The following is a 25,857-nucleotide window of genomic DNA, read 5'->3' as shown; positions in this document are numbered from 1 at the left end:
TATATATATTTTTTTTTCCCCCTTTTTTATTCTTTTTGGCTGCACCTGTGGCATGCAGAAGTTCCCACGTCAGGGATCAAAACCCACACCACAGCAGTGGCCAAAGTCACTGCAGTGACAATGCTGGATCCTTAATCCCATGTGCCATGAGCAAACTCTCTACAGATTTCTTAATTACCAAAATATCCTTCTTTTCAGTGGAAGTTTGACACCAAAACTTAATCACATTATCTGCCTTCTAATTCAAACTCAGACTTAGAAGTGTTAATAATACAATAATTACAAGTGGAAAGGGCCACTTAGATTTCCTATTCCTAATGTTAAAGAGAAGTGCTGGTAAAAAAAAATAGCATTTCCTTAAAATGCAATTAGTTATTCTTTTATAGAAATATGGTGCTTCTACTACGATAACTATCTCAAGACAAGACTGCCTTCAAGAGACAATGAAAGGATGTGGTAAACCATGGTGGTTAAGAGCATCGAGTTTCACAGTTTTGGCTGTACTACTTATCAGGTAATCATGCTCAAGACACAATGTCTCAACTTCTTCATGTACTGAATGGGGATCCTACTAGTAACTTACATTTCCTTAGGTTGCTAGAAGGTTTAAAGAAGATGAAGTTCTGTAAAATGCTTAACATGGTACCTGCCAGGATCAACACCTGGCACAGAGTAACCAGTCAGTTAACACTATTATTATGCGATGAAGGGCACTATTTTACTTCTCTTCCAAAGGATTGATGACTGACAAAAAATTGAGGCAAAGTGTCCCCACAAAACTCTCAACTGTACTTGAGCAACATTCTATCTATTAAGACAAGAGGGTGGCAAGGCATTCTCAGGAATAGGAAGAAAGCAAAATTGGTAGCAGGCAGCAATTCTGTCCTCCTTGACCCTCTGAGATGAAAGCATGTGGCATGGGGTCTGAAGCAGTATGGAGGGGTTCACCTAATTAACCATGAATCTCCTAATTAAAAAAATTATCATGGATTAGGCCCTGCAATATTTTCAATTTAGAAAGTATTTTAATGTTGTTTTTGTGTGTGTTTGTGTGCGCGCGCGCGCACGTGTGGGGTTTGTTTTTTTTTTTAGGGCCTCACCTGTGGCATAGGGAGGTTCCCAGACTAGATGTCAATCGGAGCTATAGCTCCCAGCCTACGCCAGAGCCATGGCAATGCCAGATCTGAGCCGCGTCTGCGACCTACACCACAGCTCATGGTAACAATGAATCGTTCACCTACTGAGTGAACCCGCAAGGTCATGGTTCCTAGTCAGATTTGTTTCCACTGCGCCACGACGGGAACTCCGTGTCTTAACATTTTAAAGTATTCAACAAATGTTGGGGGTGGAGAGAATAAAAGACTAACCTTAGAACAAACAAAATCAACTAATGTAGCTTCTTCTTCACCTATATATTCTATGATTTTTTTATTAATCCATGGTCTAATTCGTCGTTCCATCAGTATCTGCAAAATAACGCATGGTTACTAAATTGAAGAACTTTCCATTACATTTACTAAAAAAACCTATATAAACTCATAATTTAGAATGATCATTCACAAGTTGAACTAAGACAGGTATGTATCAAGATACAATTATTTGCTTCCAATTTATGAAGACGTCAAGAACCACTAAAAATTTCTACTATTATAATCTACTATTATTGACCATGTCAAGATTCTAGTCATATTACACCCCTTACTTATCATTTATAGAATCAACTGAGTTTGTGTGCTATATTTAAAATGAAAACTTGCAGTAAAATGAGGAAATACAATTTGCTACTCACAGAATCCACAATAGACCAATCCAAGGGATAAGCAAAGAGTTCAGGTTTGGCTGTAGGGATTTTTTCAATGAGACTCTTAATATGTTTGCGCTTTCTTCAGTGTTTACAGTGCCTTTGGCAGCGTTTTTATCATCTTCACCATAATCTAAAGGAACCAGTTTCCTTTTTCGGGGTACATCATCACTGTCTTCATCCTCAAATTTGTTAAAGACACTATCTACGGGGAGTTTCTTTCTCTTCACAGAATTAGGTTGACCAGGACTATTGGAAGCACCTATAGTAAAAACACTCTATTAGCATGATGAATTAATTTTCAAATGTTACATTTTATAATCCACCATCCCTCAAAATCAGTGTAAAATGTACTTTTATAAACTCAGAGCAAGAGCCCAACTATAAAAAATAACTCACTACTCACAAGTGCTAGAAAATTTAACTTTTCACTTCTTCTCAGAACTTGAGGCAGCTGCAGATATAGGAGCACTAGTAGAACTATGAAACAATTGTGAGCTAGAAAGGCATTTTGAATAATTTTCTATCTACCTACCAAGCAGCACACATTTATTCTTCCTTAAGGCAAAATTCAGGTATTTATAGGGAAATGGGGAGTAAATGAATGAAAAAAGGAAGAAAGGAAATGCTAACATACCTAGTTTAAGACTTAGTCCTATTTTTGGCCTATGCTCCTCAGGTTGTTTGATCTGGTGAATTTTCATGAGGAATAATAATACCACAGGGAGATTCATCCCCAGGAGTATTGGGAGTTGCATTGCCACTGGCAGAGGAAACAGATGGGGCAGAACTGATGGGCCTCAGTGTTGGTTTGAGACAGGGCTTTTGCTCTGGTTCTTCTTCTTCTTCCATGGGTTCCTCTCGTTTTTCTTCCTTTTCTTGCTTTTCTTCTTCCTCTTCCTCTGATTCTGGTTCTTGCTTTATTTGCGGCTGTCTGCGTCTCTCAGCCTCTTGTTCCATCTAAACCAAAAAGATCTGATTAACTGAAACAAACAACTATAGTCATTCATTACATTATCTTTACAAAATTTACATTATCTTTCACAAAACCTCTATTTTTCTTTTTCCTTTTTTTCAGAGGAAAAACAAACATTGCCTCCTATAATCAGAAAACCAAGTAAATCTATAGAGTATATCAGGAACTACACAAAATTTTTTTTAGTATTTCACATGTATTACCATTCTTCAGTGGCTTGTATTCACTCTTCAGAGGTAACAAAGGTAATTACTAATAGTCTGCTAATTCAGAGAGAAAAGTATGTTTCTATACTGCTAAAGACATTATAATCAAAAATTTTATTTTAGAACACTACAGATAATACATAAGAGGTATAACTCAAATCCTCAGCTTGGTCATATATAATCATTTTTCCTTTCTAGGTAATGGCTGAAGTTGGTAGTCACATCCGTGTTCAAAAACAAACAGGAAAAGGAAGAAATGGCAGGGAGGGAGAATTTTGAAGTCAGAGACCTATATACCAAAACGAACACTTCCCCTGAAATTACAAAAAATAATCATCATAAGATCATTATAAAAACTTGGATAAATATCATCAGTAAGTTTTCGGAGCATCCCCCCCCCCCAAAATAACGAAAGTAGATCCTGTCATGGCTCAGCAGTTAGCAAATCCAACTAGCATCCACAACGACTTGGGTTTGATCCTTGGCCTCACTCAGTGGCTTACAGATCCTGTGTTGCCGTGAGCAGTGGTGTGGGCCACAGACATGGCTCAGATCTGGCGATGCAGTGGCTGTGGAGAAGGCCGGCAGCTGTAGCTCCAATTTGCCCCCTATCCTGTGAACCTCCATATGTCGCAGGTGCAGCCCTAACATACATACATCACCATACATAAATAATGCTATTAGGTGTGGGAGCACATATAGGAAGAACATGTTTCTAGTAAAGTTACATTAAAAGATATTCATCTAATAATAATTCATCTAATACTTTGTAGAAATAAAGGAACAAGATTTATGAAAGATGTTTAAAATAAAGTTGTAAATCAAGTAATTCTGATGATTTACATAATAAAATAAAATACCACTATCCTCCCCCCAAAAAAGCAAGATGCACAAAGTATAAATACTTTCCTTATAAGTTAAACTACATCATAGTTAGTTTTCTTAAGATGACATGATAATCTTGAAAGAATATTGTTATTGGAGTTCCTGTCTTGGCGCAGTGGTTAATGAATCCGACTAGGAACCATGAGGTTATGGGTTCAATCCCTGGCCATGCTCAGTGGGTTAAGGATCTGGTGTTGCTGTAAGCTGTGGTGTAAGTCACAGATGCGGCTTGGATCCCGCACTGCTGTGGCTCTGGCGTAGGCCTGTGGCTACAGCTCCAATTAGACCCGTAGCCTGGGAACTGCCATATGCCGTGGGAGCGGCCCTAGAAAAGGCAAAAAGACAAAAAAAAAAAAGAATATTGTTATGGATGTTATGTTTTCTTACCCTCTGGAGCTCTGCATCTGGATCTGGGTGCCCTTCTGCTAGAAGACGCTGCCTGATTTCCTCCAGCTCTTCCTTCTCTCTTTTCCTATCCCGTTCATCTGCTTCCATTTCCTTTTCCCTATCACGCAACCTTTTCTGAAGAGCGCTTCCTCTGCAAAAGCAAATATTAACTGGCCTTATTTAATACTTAGGTTATCAACTATTACACATAATGTCTCCAAAAGCAATTTCTTTCCATATTAAAGGCTGCATGATAAGAGACTAAAGCTGAGAGAATGTTCTGTATCTGCAGAACACCCAAGACAGTGTGCTCTCTATGTTAATGTTTAGTACGTATTGTCTTGTCATATCACTATGCCTCATTCTTAAGCCATTGTAAATAAGTATCTAAAACAAGAAAATAGAAAAGCAGCATTCAGAGGAAAGAACAATGGTCGCATTTTATACCTGTTCCACAGGGAAAACTACCATGTAATTTGAATTTTCTTAGATGTATATTAATACACAGTAATGATACCCCTAATAATAGTTCTTTATCTTCAATTTAACTCATATCTTTTCCTTTTTGAAAAAACTCAAAAGGACGTAGGATATAATCAACAGAAAGCAAAAACTATACCTAGCACTTTATCTCAGAATGTTGAAATAATGGAGGGCCATTTTATGATCCAATATTTTTACTGATCTTACTGCATTCTCCACAAAGTCATATCCTTGGCATTCTTCCAATTTATGTTGTCATTCCAATGTTTTAATTATTAATTTGGCTACAATACATTAAATGCATTCACTACATACCTGGATCATTTCAGGCACATTAGAGAGGGGGAAAAAAAAAATCGAAATATTGTCCATATCTCAGGGGACAGTTTGGAATGGAGGGAGCAGAACAAAGCAAACAATTTCACCATAGTACCGAAGTGCTAAAAGAACAAAGGTAGTTTAGAAATGCTATGGGAGGAAGGCGTTCCTGTTGTGGCTCAACGCATTAAAAACCCGACTAATGGGAGTTCCTACTGTGGTTCAGCGGTAACAAACAGGAATAGTATCCTTGCGGATACCAGTTTAATCCCTGACCTCGCTCAGTGGGTTAAGGATCTGGTGTTGCCATCAGCTGTAGCATAGGTAGCAGATGTGGCTCAAATCCTGTGTTGTTGCAGTGTACACCCGAAGCGACAGCTTTGATTCTACCTCTAGCCTAGGAACTTCCATATGCTGTGGATGTGGCCCTAAAAAGCAAAAAAGAAGGAAGATAGGAATGCTACAAGAGCAGTGATGAGGAAAGGCAGGCTTCACTACTCTCACTTAACAGTTTATGAATTGAGAGGGTGTTCATATCACTATAGCATTCTAGAAATCCTTAAAGACAAAAATTTCTATACCACCTTAGACAATCATAAAGGTAAGTTATAATTGGCTATAAAAACTGAACTTTGTTAATTTGTTGTAATACTATTTGGGACCGTCTCCCAAAGAAGCTGCATAGAATTGTTGATCCTTTCCCAATAGCACTCCCACCCTTCTCCCCTGGAAAACACCATTATCAGCTATTGTGGGGGGGGGGGGGGGGGGGAATAGTTAAAAAATAATTGCAAAGATTTCTTTCTTCCTTATTCCACTGAGTGACCTTGTACCCTCTGATAGACAAGAGTAAACGCAGATAATAAAAAGCTTAAAAGTATGGCTTCTTTACCTGTAATATTTGGGATCATCTCTATCATCATCATAATCTTCTAAGAATTCTTTTAGTCGTTTAGCTTCTTTTGCCTTTGAGGAAATGAAGGACAAAACGTGCAAAATTAATATAAAAGCAATTTACACTACACCCCCCTCTTTCATGGGAATAGATTCTTCTTATCCATACCACTTGAACTTTATAATACTCATAAACTTTATACATTTAAATATAAATAAACATTAGATGTTTAAAAATCTTTAACCTTTAAAAGCAAGTCAGGAAGTTCCCGTTGTGGCTCAGTGGTAACAAACCCAACTAGCATCCAGGAGGATTTGGGTTCTATCCCTGGCCTCGCTCAGTGGGTTGAAGGATCTGGCATTGCCATGAGCTGTGGTGTAAGTCGAAGACTCAGCTTGGATCTGGTATTGCTGTGGCTGTGGTGTAGGCTGACAGCTGTAGCTCCGATTGACCCCTAGCCTAGAAACTTCCCTATGTCTTGGGTGTGGCCCTCAAAAGACAAAATAAGAAAACAAAACAAAAAACCAGAAGCAAGTCAGATTTAGAACTTCTGTGAAATTAAAGCCACATACAGTATGCTACAATAAATTTCCTCTCTGAATATGATTTTCAAAGTGCAATAATTATTTTCTAATGAAACCTGAGCACACCAAGAATCACAACTCAATCTGTTAACTGGACCAAAATATTTTACAGTTCACTTACAGGTAGATGATGGTACAAGAAGTAGTTTTCATGAAATATAAGATTAAAATTATTTTTTTTTCTTTTTAAGGCCACACCTGTGGCACATGGCAGTCCCTGGGCTGGGGTCGAATCCAAGCTGCAGCTGCCAGACTACACCATAGCCACAGCAACACAGGACCAGAGATTGAACCTGCATCCTAATGGATACTAGTTGGGTTCGTTAAGGCTGAGCCACAATGGGAACTCCAGGATTTAAAATTTAAATCATATTTATGCATCTAAAGGTAATGCCTACCTAGCTTTGAGTACACAAACCATGCAAATACATGAATCTCTTACTCCTATTTTTGGAATTTTAAATACAATTTTATATATATATATATATATATATATATATATATATATATATATACATACACATATATATATATACACACAAAACAATTAGTAAAAATTTATAATCTACATCTCTATTTTGTTAACAACTATTACACCTACATACAAATACGTAGGTTTCTGACTTTATCTGACAGTGAAATATTAACACATTTCATCCAGATTAAATGTTACTTCTCTGTAAAGACTTTCCAATCTAACCACCTACTTTTGACCAAGTCCTTCCCCAGACAAAATTAATCACTTTCCCTGTATTCCACTCCCAAAATACTGTGAACACCTTTGTCATACTTTAAACACTCACACACACAATACAGTAACTACTTTATCTCTCTGATGATATTACCCACTTGTTTAAGTTTGAAGCATTATTTCTTCTTGTATACCCAGTACCTAGCACAAGGCTAGGATATAATGAACATTCAAAATTTTTCAAACGCAAATAGACTGTCAGGTAGCAATGACAATACCTAGAAATATCTAAATAAAACACAGGGAGGCCCATAAGGAACACACTAAATAGTGACATAAGCTACCACTCATGAGAAATAGAGACTTTTACTTTTTACACCATATACTTCAGCTACTTGAATATTTTTTAATGAGCAAGTAACTGCTTTTTTAAGTGGATTTTTTTTAAAGCTCCTGAACAAAAAGGTTTTTTTTTTCTGGAAAGGTAGGTTTCAGGTTTGCTTGTAGGATGCAGAATAACTTCAAATCTATTAACACATGTTTTTGATGGGAAATATTTCTTCAATAATTACGTCTCTTACTAGATAATTCTCTATTTCCTAGGTTTATAAGAAATTCTAGAATGGGAGCAACAATCTAGGGAAATCAAATTACTTTAAAAAACTCTAGGAGCTCAGAAGATCTACTATCCAGAAAACCCATACTATCTATCTAATTGCTGCATGCACCCTTTTGGTTACTTACAAAAATTCCCTCTATGTCTCATGTTCAAAAGCTATTTGAAGAAGATTCCTAACTTCAGTGAAGTTTTTGGAAGAATAATCTCCAAACTGGAGATAAAGAAACTTTCATGAAATTCTGGCAAAGATAGAACACATGGAACATACTACTGAAGCAAATACTGTGATAAAATATATTATCTTTTCGTCATTTTATTTAGTTAACAACCTATGCCAACTGCTTCACTGTACAGTTTGTCAAATAGTGTAAATGGAAAAAAATACATTTTTATTATCATATAGTTAAAAGGAAGGATAACATAGTAATGTAAGGAAAAATAATAATTCATAAATGTTACATACTGAAGACAATTTTGACTTCTAAAAACTAAGGTCTTCTCATGACACTTTCCTTCACGCAAATGTACTGCACCAATACAGAATGATATCAAAGCCTCTTCAAATTCAAAAATATGTAGATTCTTAATGAAAGAATGTTCTGTAAGTTCTCACTTTAAACATTACTCTATGACTGATTTACTTTAACAGTATGCCAAAAGATAATTTAGCTTATAGGTAGCAAAAATGTGAAGAAAAAAAAAGGAGAGAAAAACATTTTGCTGTACTGAAATTGTCTCGTTTACTTGAAATTTATAAAAATTAAATTATCTATACTGAGATCATACCTTTAAATTATAAAGTTACTTCTAGTTAACCATAAAGATTGATCTGATTTTTATATCTGAAAAATCATTTACTTTTTAACCTAGAATATTACCATTTCTCTTCTTCTTTCTCCTCTCTTTCAGCCTCTTTCTCATACTCCCGGGTTTTCTTTCGTTCTCTGATTTCCCAATTCTTAAGGCGCTAAAAAAGGAAATTGTCAAAGCTTTAAAGATGTCTACAAAAAAATTCTTTTTGAGAAATAGCTAAAAAAAAAAAAAAAAAAGAAGTTCCCGTCGTGGCGGTTGCGGGTTCGGTCCCTGCCCTTGCTCAGTGGGTTAAGGATCCGGTGTTGCCGTGAGCTGTGTGTAGGTCGCAGACGCGGCTCGGATCCTGCGTTGTTGTGGCTCTGGCGTAGGCCGGAGGCTACAGCTCCAATTTGACCCTAGCTGGGAACCTCCATATGCCGCGGGAGCGGCCCAAGAAATAGCTTAAAAAAAAAAAAAATTCTTTTTGACTAACCTATTAAGTACCAAGCTTTGAGAATAAAAACAGTCCCTCTGTTTACCTCCTGATAAGCAGCTTCTTTTTCCCGGAGCTTTCTTTCAAGTTTCCTTCGTTCATATGCATCTTCTTCATCCTATTCTCGGTCACGCTTCTTGTCTTTTTCTCTCTCACGTTCTCGTTCCCTTTCTCGCTCTCTCTCTCTCTGTTCTCGTTCTCTTTCTCGTTCCCGTTCTCTCTCTCTCTCTCTTTCCCTCTCCGTTCCCTTTTCACGATCTCTGCTCTTTTCTCTACATAAACAAAAGATTTTAAAAAAATCTATTAGTCTCCTTTGCGCTTTCTTTAAAAACCAAGAGAAAGGAGAACAACACATATTATGAAATAATATACAAACTCACAAGCCAGAATTTAGCATTTGTTTTCTGTAGAAGTACAGTAGAAGTCAGAAAGACAGAGAGGAGTTCCCGTCGTGACGCAGTGGTTAACGAATCCGACTAGGAACCATGAGGTGGCGGGTTCGGTCCCTGCCCTTGCTCAGTGGGTTAACGATCCGGCGTTGCCGTGAGCTGTGGTGTAGGCTGCAGACACGGCTCGGATCCAGCGTTGCTGTGGCTCTGGCGTAGGCCGGTGGCTACAGCTCCGATTCGACCCCTAGCCTGGGAACCTCCATATGCCGCGGGAGCGGCCCAAGAAATAGCAACAACAACAACAATAACAAAAAAAAAAAAAAAAGACAGAGAATATTCTATCCCCACATTCTGAACTGCATTCTAAACTCAAAGTTTTTTCCCTCAATGCTTATCAGTATCTGAGAAAAACACAAAAAACCTGGATAACATGTTGCAAGATAGTCTGCTTCATTAATAGTGATCAAGGAATAAAGATGTTGCATAGGTTTAAAGCAAAAAGCCTTTCGGCCTGTTGCATGGATAAACTAGAACTACAGCTAACCCTTGAACAACAGAGGTTTGAACTGTGCAGGTCTACTTATACACAGATTTTTTCAACTAGAAACACTGCAGTACATGATCTGAAGTTGGCTGAATCACGATTGGTTGAATCCACGACACAGAACTAGAGTTATGAAAGAATCATGTATACAGAGGGCCAACTATAAGTTATAGTTGTGACTGCACAGAGGGTTGGCACCCTCACTCAGGCAATGTTCAAGGGTCAACTGTATATCTATCAGCAATAAAAAGTTTTCAAGTATTTACTTGTTGGTTTTTTTTTTTTTGGTTGTGCCCACAGCATGCATAAGTTTCTGGGCCAGGTATCAAACCTGAGCCATAGCAGTGACAACACCAAATCCTTAACCACTGGGCCACCAGAGAACTCCAGTTTCTAAGTATTTAATTCAGAGTGATAAAACCAAATTGCAGGTTTGTGACACCATGAATCTAAGTACATGTATGTAAAACAATACATGTTTATGGATTTATAGTTGTAGTAAAAGTTTAAAACCACTGATTTTAACATGTTAAATTCTTAATATTGGTTATTCAAGAAAATAATGATTATTCTAGGGAAGGATAGAAACATGGGAAGGGTTTTAATACCCACTAAAGATTAAGAACACTGAACTTCAGTTTCAGCCTCACTTCAGCTACAATCAGGTAGAATATCTGCAACACAGTAACGAATATATTTGACAACTAACTTGAAAAGCAAAAGGTGAGGAGCTCCCACTGTGGTGCAACGGGATTGGGGGCAACCTGGGAGCGCTGCGACTCAGGTTTGGACTGAGGTTCTGTCCCCAGCCAGCACAACGGGCTAAGGATCTGGCGTTGCCACAGCTGTGGTTTACACTTCGACTGATCTGATCTCTGGCCCATGAGGGGGGAGCCACAAAAGTGAAAAAACAAAAACAAACAAAAAAAGAAAGGTGAGCTTTCCTTTCTTCTCTCCTCCGTGCTCCCTTCTCCACTTCCTTTGTTTTTGCTCTGCCTCATTCCTAAAGAATTTGAGATGCTACATCAAATGAATTCAATATAATTATGAAAGAAATTTAAATAAAACAAAAGTGAAATTACTGGAGGCCATAAAGAAAGTAAACTCAGAGCCTAAGGTGAGCTGTGGCCATCCAGTGCGTTAAGGACCAAAGAGACACCGGGGACTAAAAGCAGTGGTTCTAGAGCTGATTTCCCAGTTAGGTGATCTCAATCAAACAGTGACTAGGAAAAAACGCCTCCCGACCAAGAGAGACAACAAGGAATCAGGCCCATTCAGAACACCAGGTAGGCAGCTGGCAAGTTCTAAACTGTCTTCAGACAGAAATTAACCTTAATGTTGAAATTGTTAATTTAACCAATGTTTTACATCTGCATGAGATACCAAGCCACACATGCTCTGTAGCTCAGGAAGTTCTCTCATCACATCAATGTAAATGGCCCAAGCGAATACTAACCCACAGTTCTATTAAAGCTTTATCAGGCAATAATTTCTACAGAGCCTTACCTTGATCGACTCCGATCCTTATTTCGATCTGAGCTCCTTTCACGATCTCGGTCCCGATCTCTCTCTCGATCCCGATCCCGATCTCTCTCTTTTGTCCGGTCACGATCCCTATCCCGTTCTCGTTCCCGCTCCCGTTCCTTCTCCTTTTCTCGTTCACGTTCTCTTTCCCTTTCTCGTTCCCGTTCTCGCCTTTCTCGTTCCCTTTCACGCTCCCTCTCTCTTTCTCTCCGTTCTTTCTCAATTTCCTGTCTTTCTTTTTCCTTTTTGCCTTTCTCTTCTTCCAGTTTCTAGAAACCAATAAAAGTACTTTTAGAGTTAACTCTGTAGCTCCAGTAGTCAAGATTTTCCCGGCGCAGTGCCCAATATTAGAAACAAACAAACCAAAAAAACCCACAAACAAACCACTGGTACTTTAATATTAAATACTTGTGGTTTTACTTGACATATTAAACTGAAACAATCATAAGCCTAGATAGATTTCGTGCAAAACCATATACTCTACACAGATCAGGAATCTCCAATCTTGGATGCTGGGAGATTGTGTCAAGTGTGGCTGACCACTCAACGGTCATGTAGTAACTAAAATGACTATGAGGAATGCAATGGTTAATAATAATTTCTAGAAATACAATCACTTGGCTAAACCATAATTCTTCCCATTATGAATTTATTTAAATCAGTGTGACTACTGGTACTATCTATAACCCCAGGTAACTAAAGGTTATTACTTGAGGGTTTTAAAGGGGAGGTGGGGGAAGAGAGGTCACTGGAAGGCAACTAAATAATCTTCTGCCCTCTGGTTTGCCCACCCTCCAAAAGATAAGCTGAGTTTAGCCAATATCTGCCCTATTATCTATGGAAACATTTACTCCCACCATTACAAGATGGACAGCCCACCAAATACAAAAATTTTCAATCACTCACTTCAAGCAAAAATGTACATAATCATATTTTCATTTAATTAAATTAATTTTGGCTTAATTTTAAAAGCAACATATTTATGCCCATTATGTCTAGAAGACAATGAAAATATATCAACAGTGATAAATCCATCCTTGGAAGGAACGATTGCGTATTAACTTACAGATGCTGTGCTAGGACATGGATCGCCAACACTGGATTAACCTTGCCTACAAGCTATGCTTCTGGGAGGAAGAGCAAGTACATGGTTCACAAATAAACCAAATAACAAAGTCAGACCAAGTTTGTACCCTGACAAGATTACCAGTGTACCACACGGTTTCCATACAAACTCAGGAAAAAAAAAAAAAAAAAAGAAAAGAAAAGAAAAGAAATACCCCAAACAGGAAAAACAAAACACATTTTTTCCTTTGGTTCCATGTTTAGTGTCACCGAAATTTAAATTGCAACAATAAAATGTGCATTTTTTTTTCTTTTCTCAGTCATGTAAAGCATTTAAAACAACTTTAAAAAGCAATCTTACCTGTTATACTCTTTTTCTCTTGCTCATGGATCAGAGAACTGATAGAGGATTACGAAAGAAAAGCTAGTGCATGAGAAATCAATATATTCAGCTGCTGTGCCAGTCTATATCAAAGTGGAATGTAGGCAAAGCTAATACTGAATACATTGGAATTACAAAGGGAAGAGAAAAGAAATGGCAGAAAAAGGACAGAAACTGAAAACTATTTAAAGTGGCAAACTCTAATTTTTGAAACAATTCTAATGGAATATAAAAATGTATGTAGCCAGACTACATAAAACTTACCTCAGTGTCATATAAAGAAATTTGTTTATTTCTGAGATAACAGATACTTACAGATTATTTTAGCTGTTCCAATAATAATTTGTTTTGTAGATTTCCCTCAATTGTTTTTACTCTTGCTTATTCACTATACTGTTTACTTAAGTGTGTAGTTCCACTTAAATAATAATTTGTTTCAGGACGCACTTCAAAAGTTTTGTTCTAAGTAAATGAAAAAGTGAGTGAATCTGATCCATACTAAATGCATTTCTAAAAGAGTATATAAGATTTATATGCAGTAACAGATACACACATACATGTATTTTTTAAGACAATAACTAGAGAAAGAGGAAATGAAGCAAGTCTAAAAGAAATAAGAAAGTAGGGAAATAATGAAGAGGAAAGGACAGAAAAAAAAATCATAAATCTTACCTTATTCTCTCTTCAGACTCGTCCGTGCTGTAAATGGACGCCCCCTGCCACGCTGATACCCTGACAGTCCGTGGTTATTTAATAAACTCATACCAAAACATGCAAAGGTTCACTGAGCTCAAATTTTGTTACTAAAGTTTCAAGTATTCCCTTTAACCATACCACCCAATAAAAAGAACTATTTTTCTTTTTCATTTCGATTTTGATTTTTAAAACACATTTTGGAAATTCAAAACATTCTCCCCACAGTGAAATATGCGTAAGGCAGTCAAAGGCCTGACAGCTTCTCAAACTGTGAAGCAAATATCTTTTGAAATAATTTTTTAAAAACCTCATACTTTACCAATGATATGACAGGATTTAACAAATAACAACAAAAAGGGGGTAAACCACACACACAACTGTATACCATTTTCAAGCTTACTCAGACTCTGAATTTCAGTATAGAACCTAACCAAAAGTATTACTCTGAAATGAATTTCCATGGACTACCTTTTTAACGCTGAAAATTAATTTGGGAGAACTACATTTGTGCATTAAGACATTTAATTCCTGAAAAGGTCCTGTGTATGTGAGCTATGATTGTAGATAAGAATAATAAGTGTTCTGTAGCATTGATTCAATGGCATTAATTGTCAACATGGGATTTTGAAAGCTATAAGAAAAAGAAAGATTGAATAAAAGAAAAAAAATGAACACAACATTTCACTAAGTTAAAGGTCAATCTCAGGAGTAGGAACCAGTAACACCTTATTATCTCTCACATCAATATACATTTCATGCAGTGTTTGCGTTTCACCATCTATAAGCATCACCTTCAACATCAGCGAACATTCACAGATGCACTGTCATTGAGAGAAGCTTTCAATAGGCAAAACTCGTGAGTGGGATTTACTATGCATAAATACCCATTTCCAAGCCAGTTACCCCTTTGCATATTTTTCTGAGGGGGCATCCATAAATATAATAAAAAACAGAAGCTCATACTTACATCCTATTCCTTGTTACTTTCCAAGCTGAGAGTTTCATCTTGCATTAGTCACCATATGATCTCTATCATAATGGTGGGGGTCAATGAATAGATTAGCTTTATGGGAATTTACAGTTCTTCCATGCATCTAAAATTTGGTAAGTCTGGTAACCACTGACCTACTTTTTAAAATCTCCCCCTCTCAACTTAAGTCTATACAAATAATAATATTAAATTTTAATCTCAGCTCTAAAGAAAAGGTTTTCCTAAGATTAAGTAACTGCCCCCAGATATACACTACAGTGTATGTTATCCTGCTGCCCCCTTGAATCTAGTTTAAATCTGACCTTGATGTTTATGTTGAAATCTAAAGATAAAACTAGGTTTTATTCATATTAAAGTGAGATGACTGCAGAGTAGTCAGTAACTGAAAAAAACTATGTACAATACGCCAAGGACCACTCTAATATGGTACTAGTCTTCTGTTCCTTTGTTCCTATCTAAATATCAATTAAACCTATAAAAAGCATTAAAAATTATATTCTACTGAAAGGTTGATTTTTTTCTTTTTTTGTCTCTTTGCTTTGGATTCTGTAAAAAGTCTAGATTGGTAGCAAGTGAAAAAACAAGAATACTACCTTGTGTGTGTCTCTGAATTTGCTGATCTCTCGGGATATCAGGTCTCTTTTGTCTTCTTCCATTTCTATGGCATTTATATCCTCCTAAAAGACAAGGGCAAAAGGTGGGAATGCATAAAGATCAATCCACATTGATACAAACAGATAAAAATTAAAGGTTAGATACTGTGCGTAGGTTTTACAAAATACAGGAGTAAACAGAGCTTACATAGTAACAAATCTAACAATTTAAGTTAAATAGTAAAGAATTTAGATGGACAAGAATCACAAATCTGGTGATTAGCAATCAAGTTATTGTCAAAGACTGTAATGTATACGAACCTTAGTGATGAGTGGATAAGGGATCAGAGGGGCCACTGGGAATCTGCGGAAAATCTGCGGAAAAATCCACAAAGATTAAAACAAACAAACCAAAAAACCAAACAAGAGTTTGTATTACTCTGAAAAATAATTTTCTATATATTTATACTGTAAACCATGCAAGAATTCTGTAAATCTTAATTTAAAATTATTTGATAATAAAAAAGACTGCACCCACTCTCTATAACTCTTCCCATGACCCACCAACCCTTCTGCCTCTAACATTCCCAACCAATGGAATAAAAAGGGTCTCAACCTAGCATTACTTTTTCCTTGATCTCTTCCAAGACAGAGGAAACAATCATAACAACAGAATTTACCCACAATTCCATAAAGCAGAATACACCTTGATTCTCTCCTTCCAACCCGTATCAAACAAATATGTCTAGTTATTTTCTCCATTACTGAGGGAAGAGGAAGAACAAACTCTACAGGGTCTCAATTACCCTATAGCTGACTGACTCTAATCAATTACTATTACCAATGACTGGCACTTGGCTACACAGGTTTTTATGGCCACATGAGGAAGAACAAGCCAATTATGTGGCCATAAAGAAAACTAAAGATTACCAAAAAAAAAAAAAAAAAAAGAGTTCCTGCTGAGGCTCAGCAGTAATGAGGCTAACTAGTATCCATGAGGCTTGAGGCTTGGGGCTCTGGCCTTGCTCAGTGCATTAAGGGATCCGGCGTTGCCATGAGCTGTGGTGTAGGTCACAGATGAACTTGGATCCAGTGTTGCCGTGGCTGTAGTGTAGGCTGGCAGCTGTAGTTCTGATTCGACCCCTAGCCTGGGAATCTCCACATGCCTCAGGTGCAGCCCTAAAAAGCAAGCAGACAGGAGTTCCCGACGTGGCGCAGTGGTTAACGAATCCAACTAGGAACCATGAGGTTGTGGGTTCAATCCCCGGCCTTGATCACTGGGTTAACGATCCGGTATTGCCGTGAGCTGTGGTGTAGGTCGCAGACAAGGCTCAGATCCCAAGTTGCTATGGCTCTGGCCTAAGCCGGTGGTTACAGCTCTGATTTGACCCCTCGCCTGGGAACCTCCATATGCTGCGGAAATGGCCCTAGAAAAGGCAAAAAGACAAAAAAAAAAAAAAAAGGCAAGCAAACAAAAAAACTGAAGGCAATGAAATCCAAAACATTATGAACTGTAACTACCCCTTTTGATATTAAGTCATAATATATGTTTCATAGTACTACTTTTCCACAGTATATACAACCCATGCATATAATATACTTCCAATAATTTTCTAAAATACTTTCCATAATTTAAGTATATCCCCAAAGAAATGAACATAAGAAATACAAAAACATTTTCTTCCTTCCTTCCTTTCTTTTTGCTTTATGGGGCCGCACTCGCAGCATATGGAGGTTCCCAGGCTAGGGGTTGAATATGAGCAGTAACTGCTGGCCTATACAGCACGGCCACAGCAATGCTGATCCAAGCCATGCTTGTGACCTTACACCACAGCTCACGGCAACGCCAGATCCTTAACCCACTGATCGATGCCAGGGATCAAACCCGCATGTTCAGGGATCCTAGTTGGGTTCGTTACCGCTGGGCCATGACGGGAACTCCTAAACAAGTTTCTTTCAACTTGGACTCCCTACTGTTCAATTAGTTGAGGCTGACAAAAAGTGGGTGATAATATATAATTCACTGGAGAGGAGTGCTTCATCTTATGCTCTTCCACAGTACTTCAGTTCTAAGGCCAATGGCATTATTTTTCATGGAAAAGAATGAAGCATGTAAGGAAAGGTAGCTCAAGTTTTTAAATGGGTCAAAATCCTCATTATTTAAAAAAAAAAAAAAAAGGAGTTCCCGTCGTGGTGCAGTGGTTAATGAATTCGACTAGGAACCATGAGGTTGTGGGTTCGATCCTGCCCTTGCTCAGTGGGTTAAGGACCTGGCGCTGCCATGAGCTGTGGTGTAGGCTGCAGACTCGGCTTGGATCCCGCGTAGCTGTGACTCTGGTGTAGGCCGGCAGCTACAGCTCCGATTAGACCCCTAGCCTGGGAACCTCCGTATGCCACGGGAGCAGCCCAAGAAATGGCAAAAAAAAAGACAGACAAACAAACAAAAAATCCTCATTATTTTCATGCTTGGAGCAGAGACAGAGCAACAATAATTAGGGAGTAAGGCAAAACAAGGCTAGGCCCTTTGTGGCCAAAAAATATTATCCTACTTTATCCCTTAACATCATCAGCTCCTATTCATCACTAAATTTTTGTTTGTTTGTTTTGCTTTTTGCTTTTTAGGGCCGCACCCGCAGCATATGGAAGTTACAGGCTAGGGGTCATATCTGAGGGGTAGCAGTTGCCACAGCTCATGGCAATGTCAAATCCTTAACCCACTGATCAAGTCCAGCAATTGAACCTGCGTTCTCATGGATGCTAGTGAGATTCGCTAACTGCTGAGCCAGGACGGGAACTCCTTAAGTTTTTTTCCCCCTTTTCTTAATGAAACACAAGCTTCCATGCCATTGTATTTCAAACATGCAAAACAAGTACATTTTGGTTAAAAAAAAAATTAGGATGTTAGCTGGTAAAAAATGGTCAAATTAGCTTTAACAGTATGTTGCGTTAAATACTAGTCAATTCTAGTTGGAACATAGGAGTTTCCATCGTGGCTCAGAGATAACAAACTCAACTAGCATCTATGGCCCCGCTCAGTGGGTTACAGATCCCGCACTGCTGTGACCTGTGATATAGGTCATAGACTCCTGCTTGGATCCCGTTTTATTGTGGCTGTGGTGTAGGCTGGCAGCTGCAGCTCTGATATGACCCCTAGCCTGGGAACTTCCATGTGCCACAGGTATGGCTCCCAAAAGAAAAAAAAAAAAAAAAAAGTTGGAACGTAATAAAAGCAATAAAAGTAATAAAAGAGTGACACTACTAAAAGTAAACTGTAGAAATGATTTTGTTGTCACAAATCAGGAGTTCCTGATGTGGCACAGTGGGATTGGTGGCGTCTCTGTAGCTCCAGTATGCAGGTTTGATCCCCAGCCGAGCACAGTGGATTAAAGCACCTGGCATTGCCACAGCTGCAGCGTAGGTTGCAACTGCAGCTCCAATAGGATTCTTGGCCTGAGAACTCCATATGCCACAGGGTGGCCAAAAAGTGGGTATAGAAGGAACATACCTCAACACAGTAAAAGCCATTTATAACAAATCTACAGCCAATATAATACTCAATGAAGAAAAACTGAAAGCCTTTCTGTTACAATCTGGAACAAGACAAGGATGCCCACTCTCACCACTTTTATTTAACACAGTATTGGAAGTTCTAGCCACAGCAATCAGACAAACAGAAGAAATATAAGGTATCCAAAATGGAACAGAAGAGGTAAAAACTATCACTCTATGTAAATGACATGATATTATATGTAGAAAACTCTAAGGACTCCACACAAAGCCTACTCAAACTGATACATGAATTCAGCAAAACAGCAGGATACAGATTTATATTCAGAAATCGACTGCATTTCTGTATACTAACAACGAAACATTAGAAAAGGAGTATGGCACAAATGAACCTATCTACAAAACAGGAACACTCGCAGACCGAGAAAAGAGACTTGTGGTTGCCAAGGGGGATGGAGGGAATGGGATGGACTGGGAGTTTGGGGTTAATAGATGATGCTCACTATTACATTTACAATATATGGGCAGGAGTTCCCATCATGGCGCAGTAGTTAACAAATCCGACTAGGAACCATGAGGTTGCAGGTTCGATCCCTGGCCTCGCCCAGTGGGTTGGGGATCTTGGCATTGCCAAGAGCTGTGGTGTAGGTCGCAGATGTGACTGGGATCTGGCACTGCTGTGGCTGTGGCGTAGGCCAGCGGCTACAGCTCCAATTAGACCCCTAGCCTGGGAACCTCCATATGCCACAAGAGCAGCCCTAGAAAAGGCAAAAAGCCCACTCTTGGGCATCTATCCGGACAAAACTCTACTTAAAAGAGACACATGCACCCGCATGTTCATTGCAGCACTATTCACAAGAGCCAGGACATGGAAACAACCCAAATGTCCATCGACAGATGATTGGATTCGGAAGAGGTGGTATATATACACAATGGAATACTACTCAGCCATAAAAAAGAATGACATAATGCCATCTGCAGCAACATGGATGGAACTAGAGACTCTCATACTGAGTGAAATGAGCCAGAAAGACAAAGACAAATACCATAGGATATCACTTATAACTGGAATCTAATATCCAGCACAAATGAACATCTCCTCAGAAAAGAAAATCATGGACTTGGAGAAGAGACTTGTGGCTGCCTGATGGGAGGGGGAGGGAGGGGGAGGGATCGGGAGCTTGGGCTTATCAGACACAACTTAGAATAGATTTACAAGGAGATTCTGCTGAATAGCATTGAGAACTTTGTCTAGATACTCATGTTGCAACAGAAGAAAGGGTGGGGGGAAAAATGTAATTGTAATGTATACATGTAAGAATAACCTGACCCCCTTGCTGTACAGTGGGAAAATAAAAAAAAAATAATTAAAAAAAAATAATTTAAAAAAAAGGCAAAAAGGCAAAAAAAAAAATTTGAATAGATGGGCAATAAGGTCCTACTGTACAGCACAGGGAACTGTGTCCAATCTCTTGGGATAGAACACAATGAGGGATGAAATGAGAAAAAGAATGTGTATATACGTATGACTGGGTCAGTCACTATGCTGTACAGCAGAAATTGGCACAACACTGTAAATCAACTACACTTTAATAAAATAATTTTTTTAAAAAAAGAAAGAAATCAGTAACACGTACGTCCTCCTTCTTTTCCTTCTTCTTCTTCCTGGGGTGAGAGTCAGATTCCTGTGAGGGGGCATTGAGCTCGCTGGAGTATTCACGTATTAAAACTTCAATGGCCCCTTTGATCATCTGATCTCTTCTCTTTGTTTCTTCATCTAAGGCTTCTTCATCATCATTAGTGACAGTTTCTGGCCTGGCATTCTTAAAAAAAAAAAAAAAGGCAAATTCAGGAGAGGGAAGAAGGAAAATCAAGGAAGAAAATCAAAATCATTCGGAAACAAGTTAGTACACAAAACAAGTTTTTTTGCAAAATATCTATTAAATGCAAATTTGGTTTTATTCCTAGCTTCAAAAAACTAAACATAATTTTACTGTTTTTCCTCAGATAAACTGTATTTTATCTTTCTTTTCCTTTCTTCCCTTGACAGCTAGTAGTCTGATCCTTAACCAGCTACAGAAAGATTAAACCACAGAACTAGCATATTACACAACACATTTGCAAAGTGTTCATAACTTTTCAGACTGCCTTGCTCAATACCTGCACAAACTAATGATGTTTACTAAATAAATATTATGTGAAAAAAAGCAAAATACAATTTTATGTACCACGATCGCCACTATTTAAAATAAAAAGCATATGTAGGTTAAACAAAAAACACTTGACAGCTATATACAAAAATGCAAGCAGCAGGTAGGTCAGAGGCTGAAATGATGGCTGCTTCTTATTCCCCTCTGCTTTCTACAATATGGGAATACCACTTAGAAAACTCATATACTTATCACTAAAAATTTAGCAATCAACTCTAAATACTGCATATCTTTCTCCACATGATTTGTACATGTAATATTATAAAAAATAAAAACAGAGTTCCTTCTGTGGCACAGTGGGTTAAGGATCTGACTGCAGAAGCTCTGGTGGAGGTGAAATTGGTTAAAAAATCAGGTGCTGCTGCAGCTGTACCATAGGTCTCAGCTGGGGCTCAGATTTGATTCCCGGCCAGGGATCTTACACATGCCAAGGGTGTGGCCATTTAAAAAAAACTTAGTTTCTTCTTCCACTTCAGAAGAAAGCACATTCAGTAATAATGAAGAGTAAAAGATTTAGCAGTATAAGAGGTTCAAAGGAATCAACTGGTATCTGAGATGTTTATGCAGCCCACCTATTTCTCTCTTCAGAGGAATTAAAGCTTCCCTAGTAAAGCTACTGGTTGGAGAGTTAGAAAATAGCTCTTTATGTTCTCTCTTTGGCACTGACTTCTAAAGTCCAAAATAAGAACTTCTTTGGGAACAAAGCAAATGCTCCTTCTTTTGAGAAAAAGTAGATTCAAGCAGGCAAATTTCCAGGCAAAGATGCAAAGATGTTCCTACCTGCAGTATCTGATCTGTCCTCAATTACGATGTAAAGCAGGAGTTCCCGTCGTGGCGCAGTGGTTAACAACTCCGACTAGGAACCATGAGGTTGCGGGTTCGGTCCCTGCCCTTGCTCAGTGGGTTAACGATCCGGCGTTGCCGTGAGCTGTGGTGTAGGTTGCAGATGCAGCTCAGATCCCGAGTTGCTGTGGCTCTGGCGAAGGCCGGAGACTACAGCTCTGATTTGACCCCTCGCCTGGGAACCTCCATATGCCGGGGGAGCAGCCCAAGAAATGGCAAAAAGACAAAAAAAAAAAAAAAGAAATGGCAAAAAGACCAAAAAAAAAAAAAAGATATAAAGCAAACAGCTCTTTTCAAAGATCATTTGTACCTCCAACACTTGGCAGAATTCATTCTTGATGTGTGGTTAGTAAGCACTACTTGTGACAATCAAGCAGCTATCTCTATTCCCGTAACACTACTGCTGCAGAAGTTCATGAAAGGATATGGACTAGATCAGCATGGCTACCTCAAGTGAAGTATTTTTACTGAAGGTCAAAAAAGTTGCTTCTACAAAATCTGCAAACTCTAAATAAAAGTTTTTAATTGAGTTACTACACTAGGCCCATAATTTCTCTTAATACTCCAGGTCAGAAAAAATATCTCACTCTCTCTAGACAAACTCAAGTTTCCTTTTTAGTCAGAGAACTATACAACTAAATCACATTCTCTCATTTGCCTGGAAATCAGGAAAATTCCTGAAATAAGGTAACATAAAAAGTCCTTCAGGAGTTCCCGTCGTGGCGCAGTGGTTAAGGAATCCGACTAGGAACCATGAGGTTGCGGGTTCGATCCCTGCCCCTGCTCAGTGGGTTAACGATCCAGCGTTGCCGTGAGCTGTGGTGTAGGTTGCAGACGCGGCTCAGATCCCGCGTTGCTGTGGCTCTGGCATAGGTCGGGGGCTCCGATTCGACCCCTAGCCTGGGAACCTCCATATGCCACGGAAGTGGCCCAAAAAAATAGCAAAAAGACAAAAAAAAAAGTTCTTCAATATCTAATTCTTATATCATCTACTTTAAGTCACTGTCTTCTACATTTCTCCAACAAGCCAACAATTAAAGAAAAAGAGCAAGTACATATTTCACTTTTTATTCCTGAAAAATTATGACATATTTGCAATCTACTCCACTATATTTATATTTGCTTAAGCTGTTTGAAAATTATTTTATCTGATAGAATTGCTTAACACTTTCATTTTATGATTATTGTATAAAATCAACACTCCAGGAAAACATGCCTTGTTTGTCTTATGAATTCAAGTACCCCTGGGCACCATGCCAAGTGCACCCAGAAGTTATGTCTGTTAATTTTTTTAAACTTTTTCACTTTATCGTTAATAACTATTCAGTTTTTATTAGAGGTGGTGTCAATTCCATTCTTGAAAAAAAAAACATTTAAATTGATTCCTCTTACAAATGGTGATTACAACATAAATCAAAGTCACACAATTGCACACTTCCCTATTTACATATATACACATGATGTGGTTCACTTCATGTTCAGAGCACACCATTTGCAAATGCCACAATTTAAACAATTGCATAAGCAGAAAAACGAGTCCCAGGGAATTATACAAAAACTCTAAAGATACTGAATCCATGCTTTATTTATGTATTTTTTTTAATTTTTTTTTTTTTGGCTTTTTAGGGCTGCACCTGAGGCATATGGAGGTTCCCAGGCTAAGGATCAAAATTTGAGCTGCAGCTGCCAGTCTATACTACAGCCACAGCTACTCAGCATCTGAGCCATGTCTGTGACCTATACCACAGCTTGCAGCTGTGTGGGGCCAAGGACTAAACCCACATCCTCATGACACTAGCTGGCTCTAGAAAAAGACAAATAAATAAATAAATAAATAAATTTAAAAAATAAAGCAACTGCTGAACCACAGGGACCTCCCATGCTTAATTTTTTTAATTAATTAATTAATTAATTAATCTTTTTCTAGGGCCGTACCCACGGCATATGAAGGTTCCCACGCTGGGAGTCTAATCAGAGCTGCAGCTGCTGACCTACGCCACAGCCACAGCAACACCAGATCTGAGCTGCATCTGTGACCTACATCACAGTTCACAGCAATTCTGGATCCTCAACCCACTGAGTGAGGCCAGGGATTGAACCGGCAACCACATGGTTCCTAGCTGGATTCATTAACCACTGAGCCACAACAGGAACTCCCCATGCTTTATTTTAAATAAGAATTCAGGCATTGCAGCAAGAACAATCTGAAAAATGTTGTTGCAGTTTTTTTCGTTTTAAGGTTTTAGTGATATGATAGACAATAGAGCTCATATGAGATAAACTACAATCTCTCTGGAGTGTAAACTGTATTACTTCCTTATAAAGCTAAGTAAAGATAGTAAGATTATCAGGTGAGCAACAGAACTGCAACTGTTAACTCCATTCTTGTTATAGGCCAAGACTTTGTCCTAGGTTCTGTAGAGGTAAACAATGAAAAAAACACAGCCTGTGAATGTACTGCCCTATCTTGTAATCAGAGAATGTGGGATATATGAATGAAACAGGGTACAAGGAGCTGTGAGAGAATAATACAAATAACATATACTACAAAGCAGATTGACATAAAAACCTGCTTTATATGAGAAGAGAGGAAAGGAATTAAAGGTAGGATTGATGAGGGCTACAAGAATCAAGCAACATTTTAATTATAAAGACAGAAGTTCAACAGAGAGCTTGAATGGGTAACAAGGACATCAAAGCACAAAGGAAGTTTGTAAGGATGTATAACTGAAACTTGGAGGGGGACTGATAGAGAAAGCTAGAAAGGTAGTCTAGAGAAAGTGTTGCATGCTGTGCAAGGAAGAATATGGGGAATTCCACCTGTGGTGCAGTGGCTTAAGCCCCTGTGGAGGAATGGGTTCGACCCCCAGCCTTGTGCAGCTTAAAGATCCAGCACTGCTATAGCTACAGCTCAGACTCGATCCCTGGCCTGGGAACTTTCTTATGCCTCAGGTGCAGCCATGGGAAAAAAAAAAAAGAATATGAGTTTTATTTTTATTTTTTGACTGCACCCAAAGCATGTGGAAGTCACTGGGCCAGGAACTGAACTGGCGCCAGTCACAGCAACCTGAGACAGTGCAGTGACAACACCAGATCCTTAATCCACTGCACCACAAGGGAACTGCCAGAATATGGGCCTGATACTCTGAGAAATTCAAAATCATTTAGGATACGTGAGCAGGAAGCTGACATAATCAGACATATGCTTTAGAAATACAGGGCAGCACTGTTAACGGGTAAATAAGAAGAAACTAAATGTAGAAAAATCAGGAGTGAGGAAAAAAGCTGTTTCCAAAATAATACTTAAGAATTCAAGGAGTTCCCTTCGTGGCACAGTGGTTAACCAATGTGACTAGGAACCATGAGGTTACAGGTTTGATCCCTGGCCTTGCTCAGTGGGTTATGGATCTGGCGTTGCCGTGAGCTGTGGTGTAGGTTGCAGATGTGGCTCAGATCCCAAGTTGCTGTGGCTCTGGCATAGGCAGGTGGCTGCAGCTCTGATTCGACCCCTAGCCTGGGAACCTCCATGTGCCACAGGGGTGGTCCTAGAAAAGGCAAAAAGAAAAAAAAAAGAATTCAATCCTGGGACTTCTCCTGAACAAACAACAGCAGATTAAGGATCTAGCTTTGTCACTGTAGCGGCTCAGGTCACTACTGAGGCAAGGGTTCAATTCCTGGCCCAGAAACTTCCACATGCCAAGGGGGAAAAAAAAAATACCCTCAATCTTGTATTTATAAGAGAAAAACAAATTCATGTCTTTCAATTAAAACTACATTCATCCAGAAGTTCTCTTATGGCATGAGTTAAGGATCTGGCATTGACAGTGCAGCAGCTTGCTTCGCTGGTCAGGGAACTTCCACATGGCGCAGGAAGGGCCAGGAAAGAAAAAAAAGGGGGGGGCCACAAAAACCCCTACATTTATCCATGGACAGAAAAATGCCTAGAAGAATACACAACACAAAAGTCTACAGTGGTTACTAAC

The 25,857-nt window shown here is 38.6% G+C and overlaps 1 protein-coding gene across 1 annotated transcript in view; it reads right to left on the bottom strand.

Annotated features, from left to right (window-relative positions):
- RBM25 (RNA binding motif protein 25) overlaps positions 1-25,857 on the bottom strand; it is a 62,225-nt gene that overhangs the window by 6,885 nt on the left and 29,483 nt on the right. The window contains 14 exon segments of the mRNA XM_047794653.1: positions 1,368-1,466; positions 1,790-1,884; positions 1,887-2,063; positions 2,439-2,485; positions 2,487-2,761; positions 4,256-4,406; positions 5,949-6,022; positions 8,724-8,743; positions 8,746-8,812; positions 9,177-9,402; positions 11,570-11,856; positions 15,315-15,398; positions 15,636-15,689; positions 20,459-20,644. Coding sequence (XP_047650609.1) covers positions 1,368-1,466; positions 1,790-1,884; positions 1,887-2,063; positions 2,439-2,485; positions 2,487-2,761; positions 4,256-4,406; positions 5,949-6,022; positions 8,724-8,743; positions 8,746-8,812; positions 9,177-9,402; positions 11,570-11,856; positions 15,315-15,398; positions 15,636-15,689; positions 20,459-20,644 — 1,842 coding nt within the window.

The sequence above is a fragment of the Phacochoerus africanus genome, chromosome 9, assembly GCF_016906955.1.
Source record: "Phacochoerus africanus isolate WHEZ1 chromosome 9, ROS_Pafr_v1, whole genome shotgun sequence".
Classification (NCBI taxonomy): domain Eukaryota; kingdom Metazoa; phylum Chordata; class Mammalia; order Artiodactyla; family Suidae; genus Phacochoerus; species Phacochoerus africanus.
This window is presented reverse-complemented; position numbering and strand designations above follow the sequence as displayed.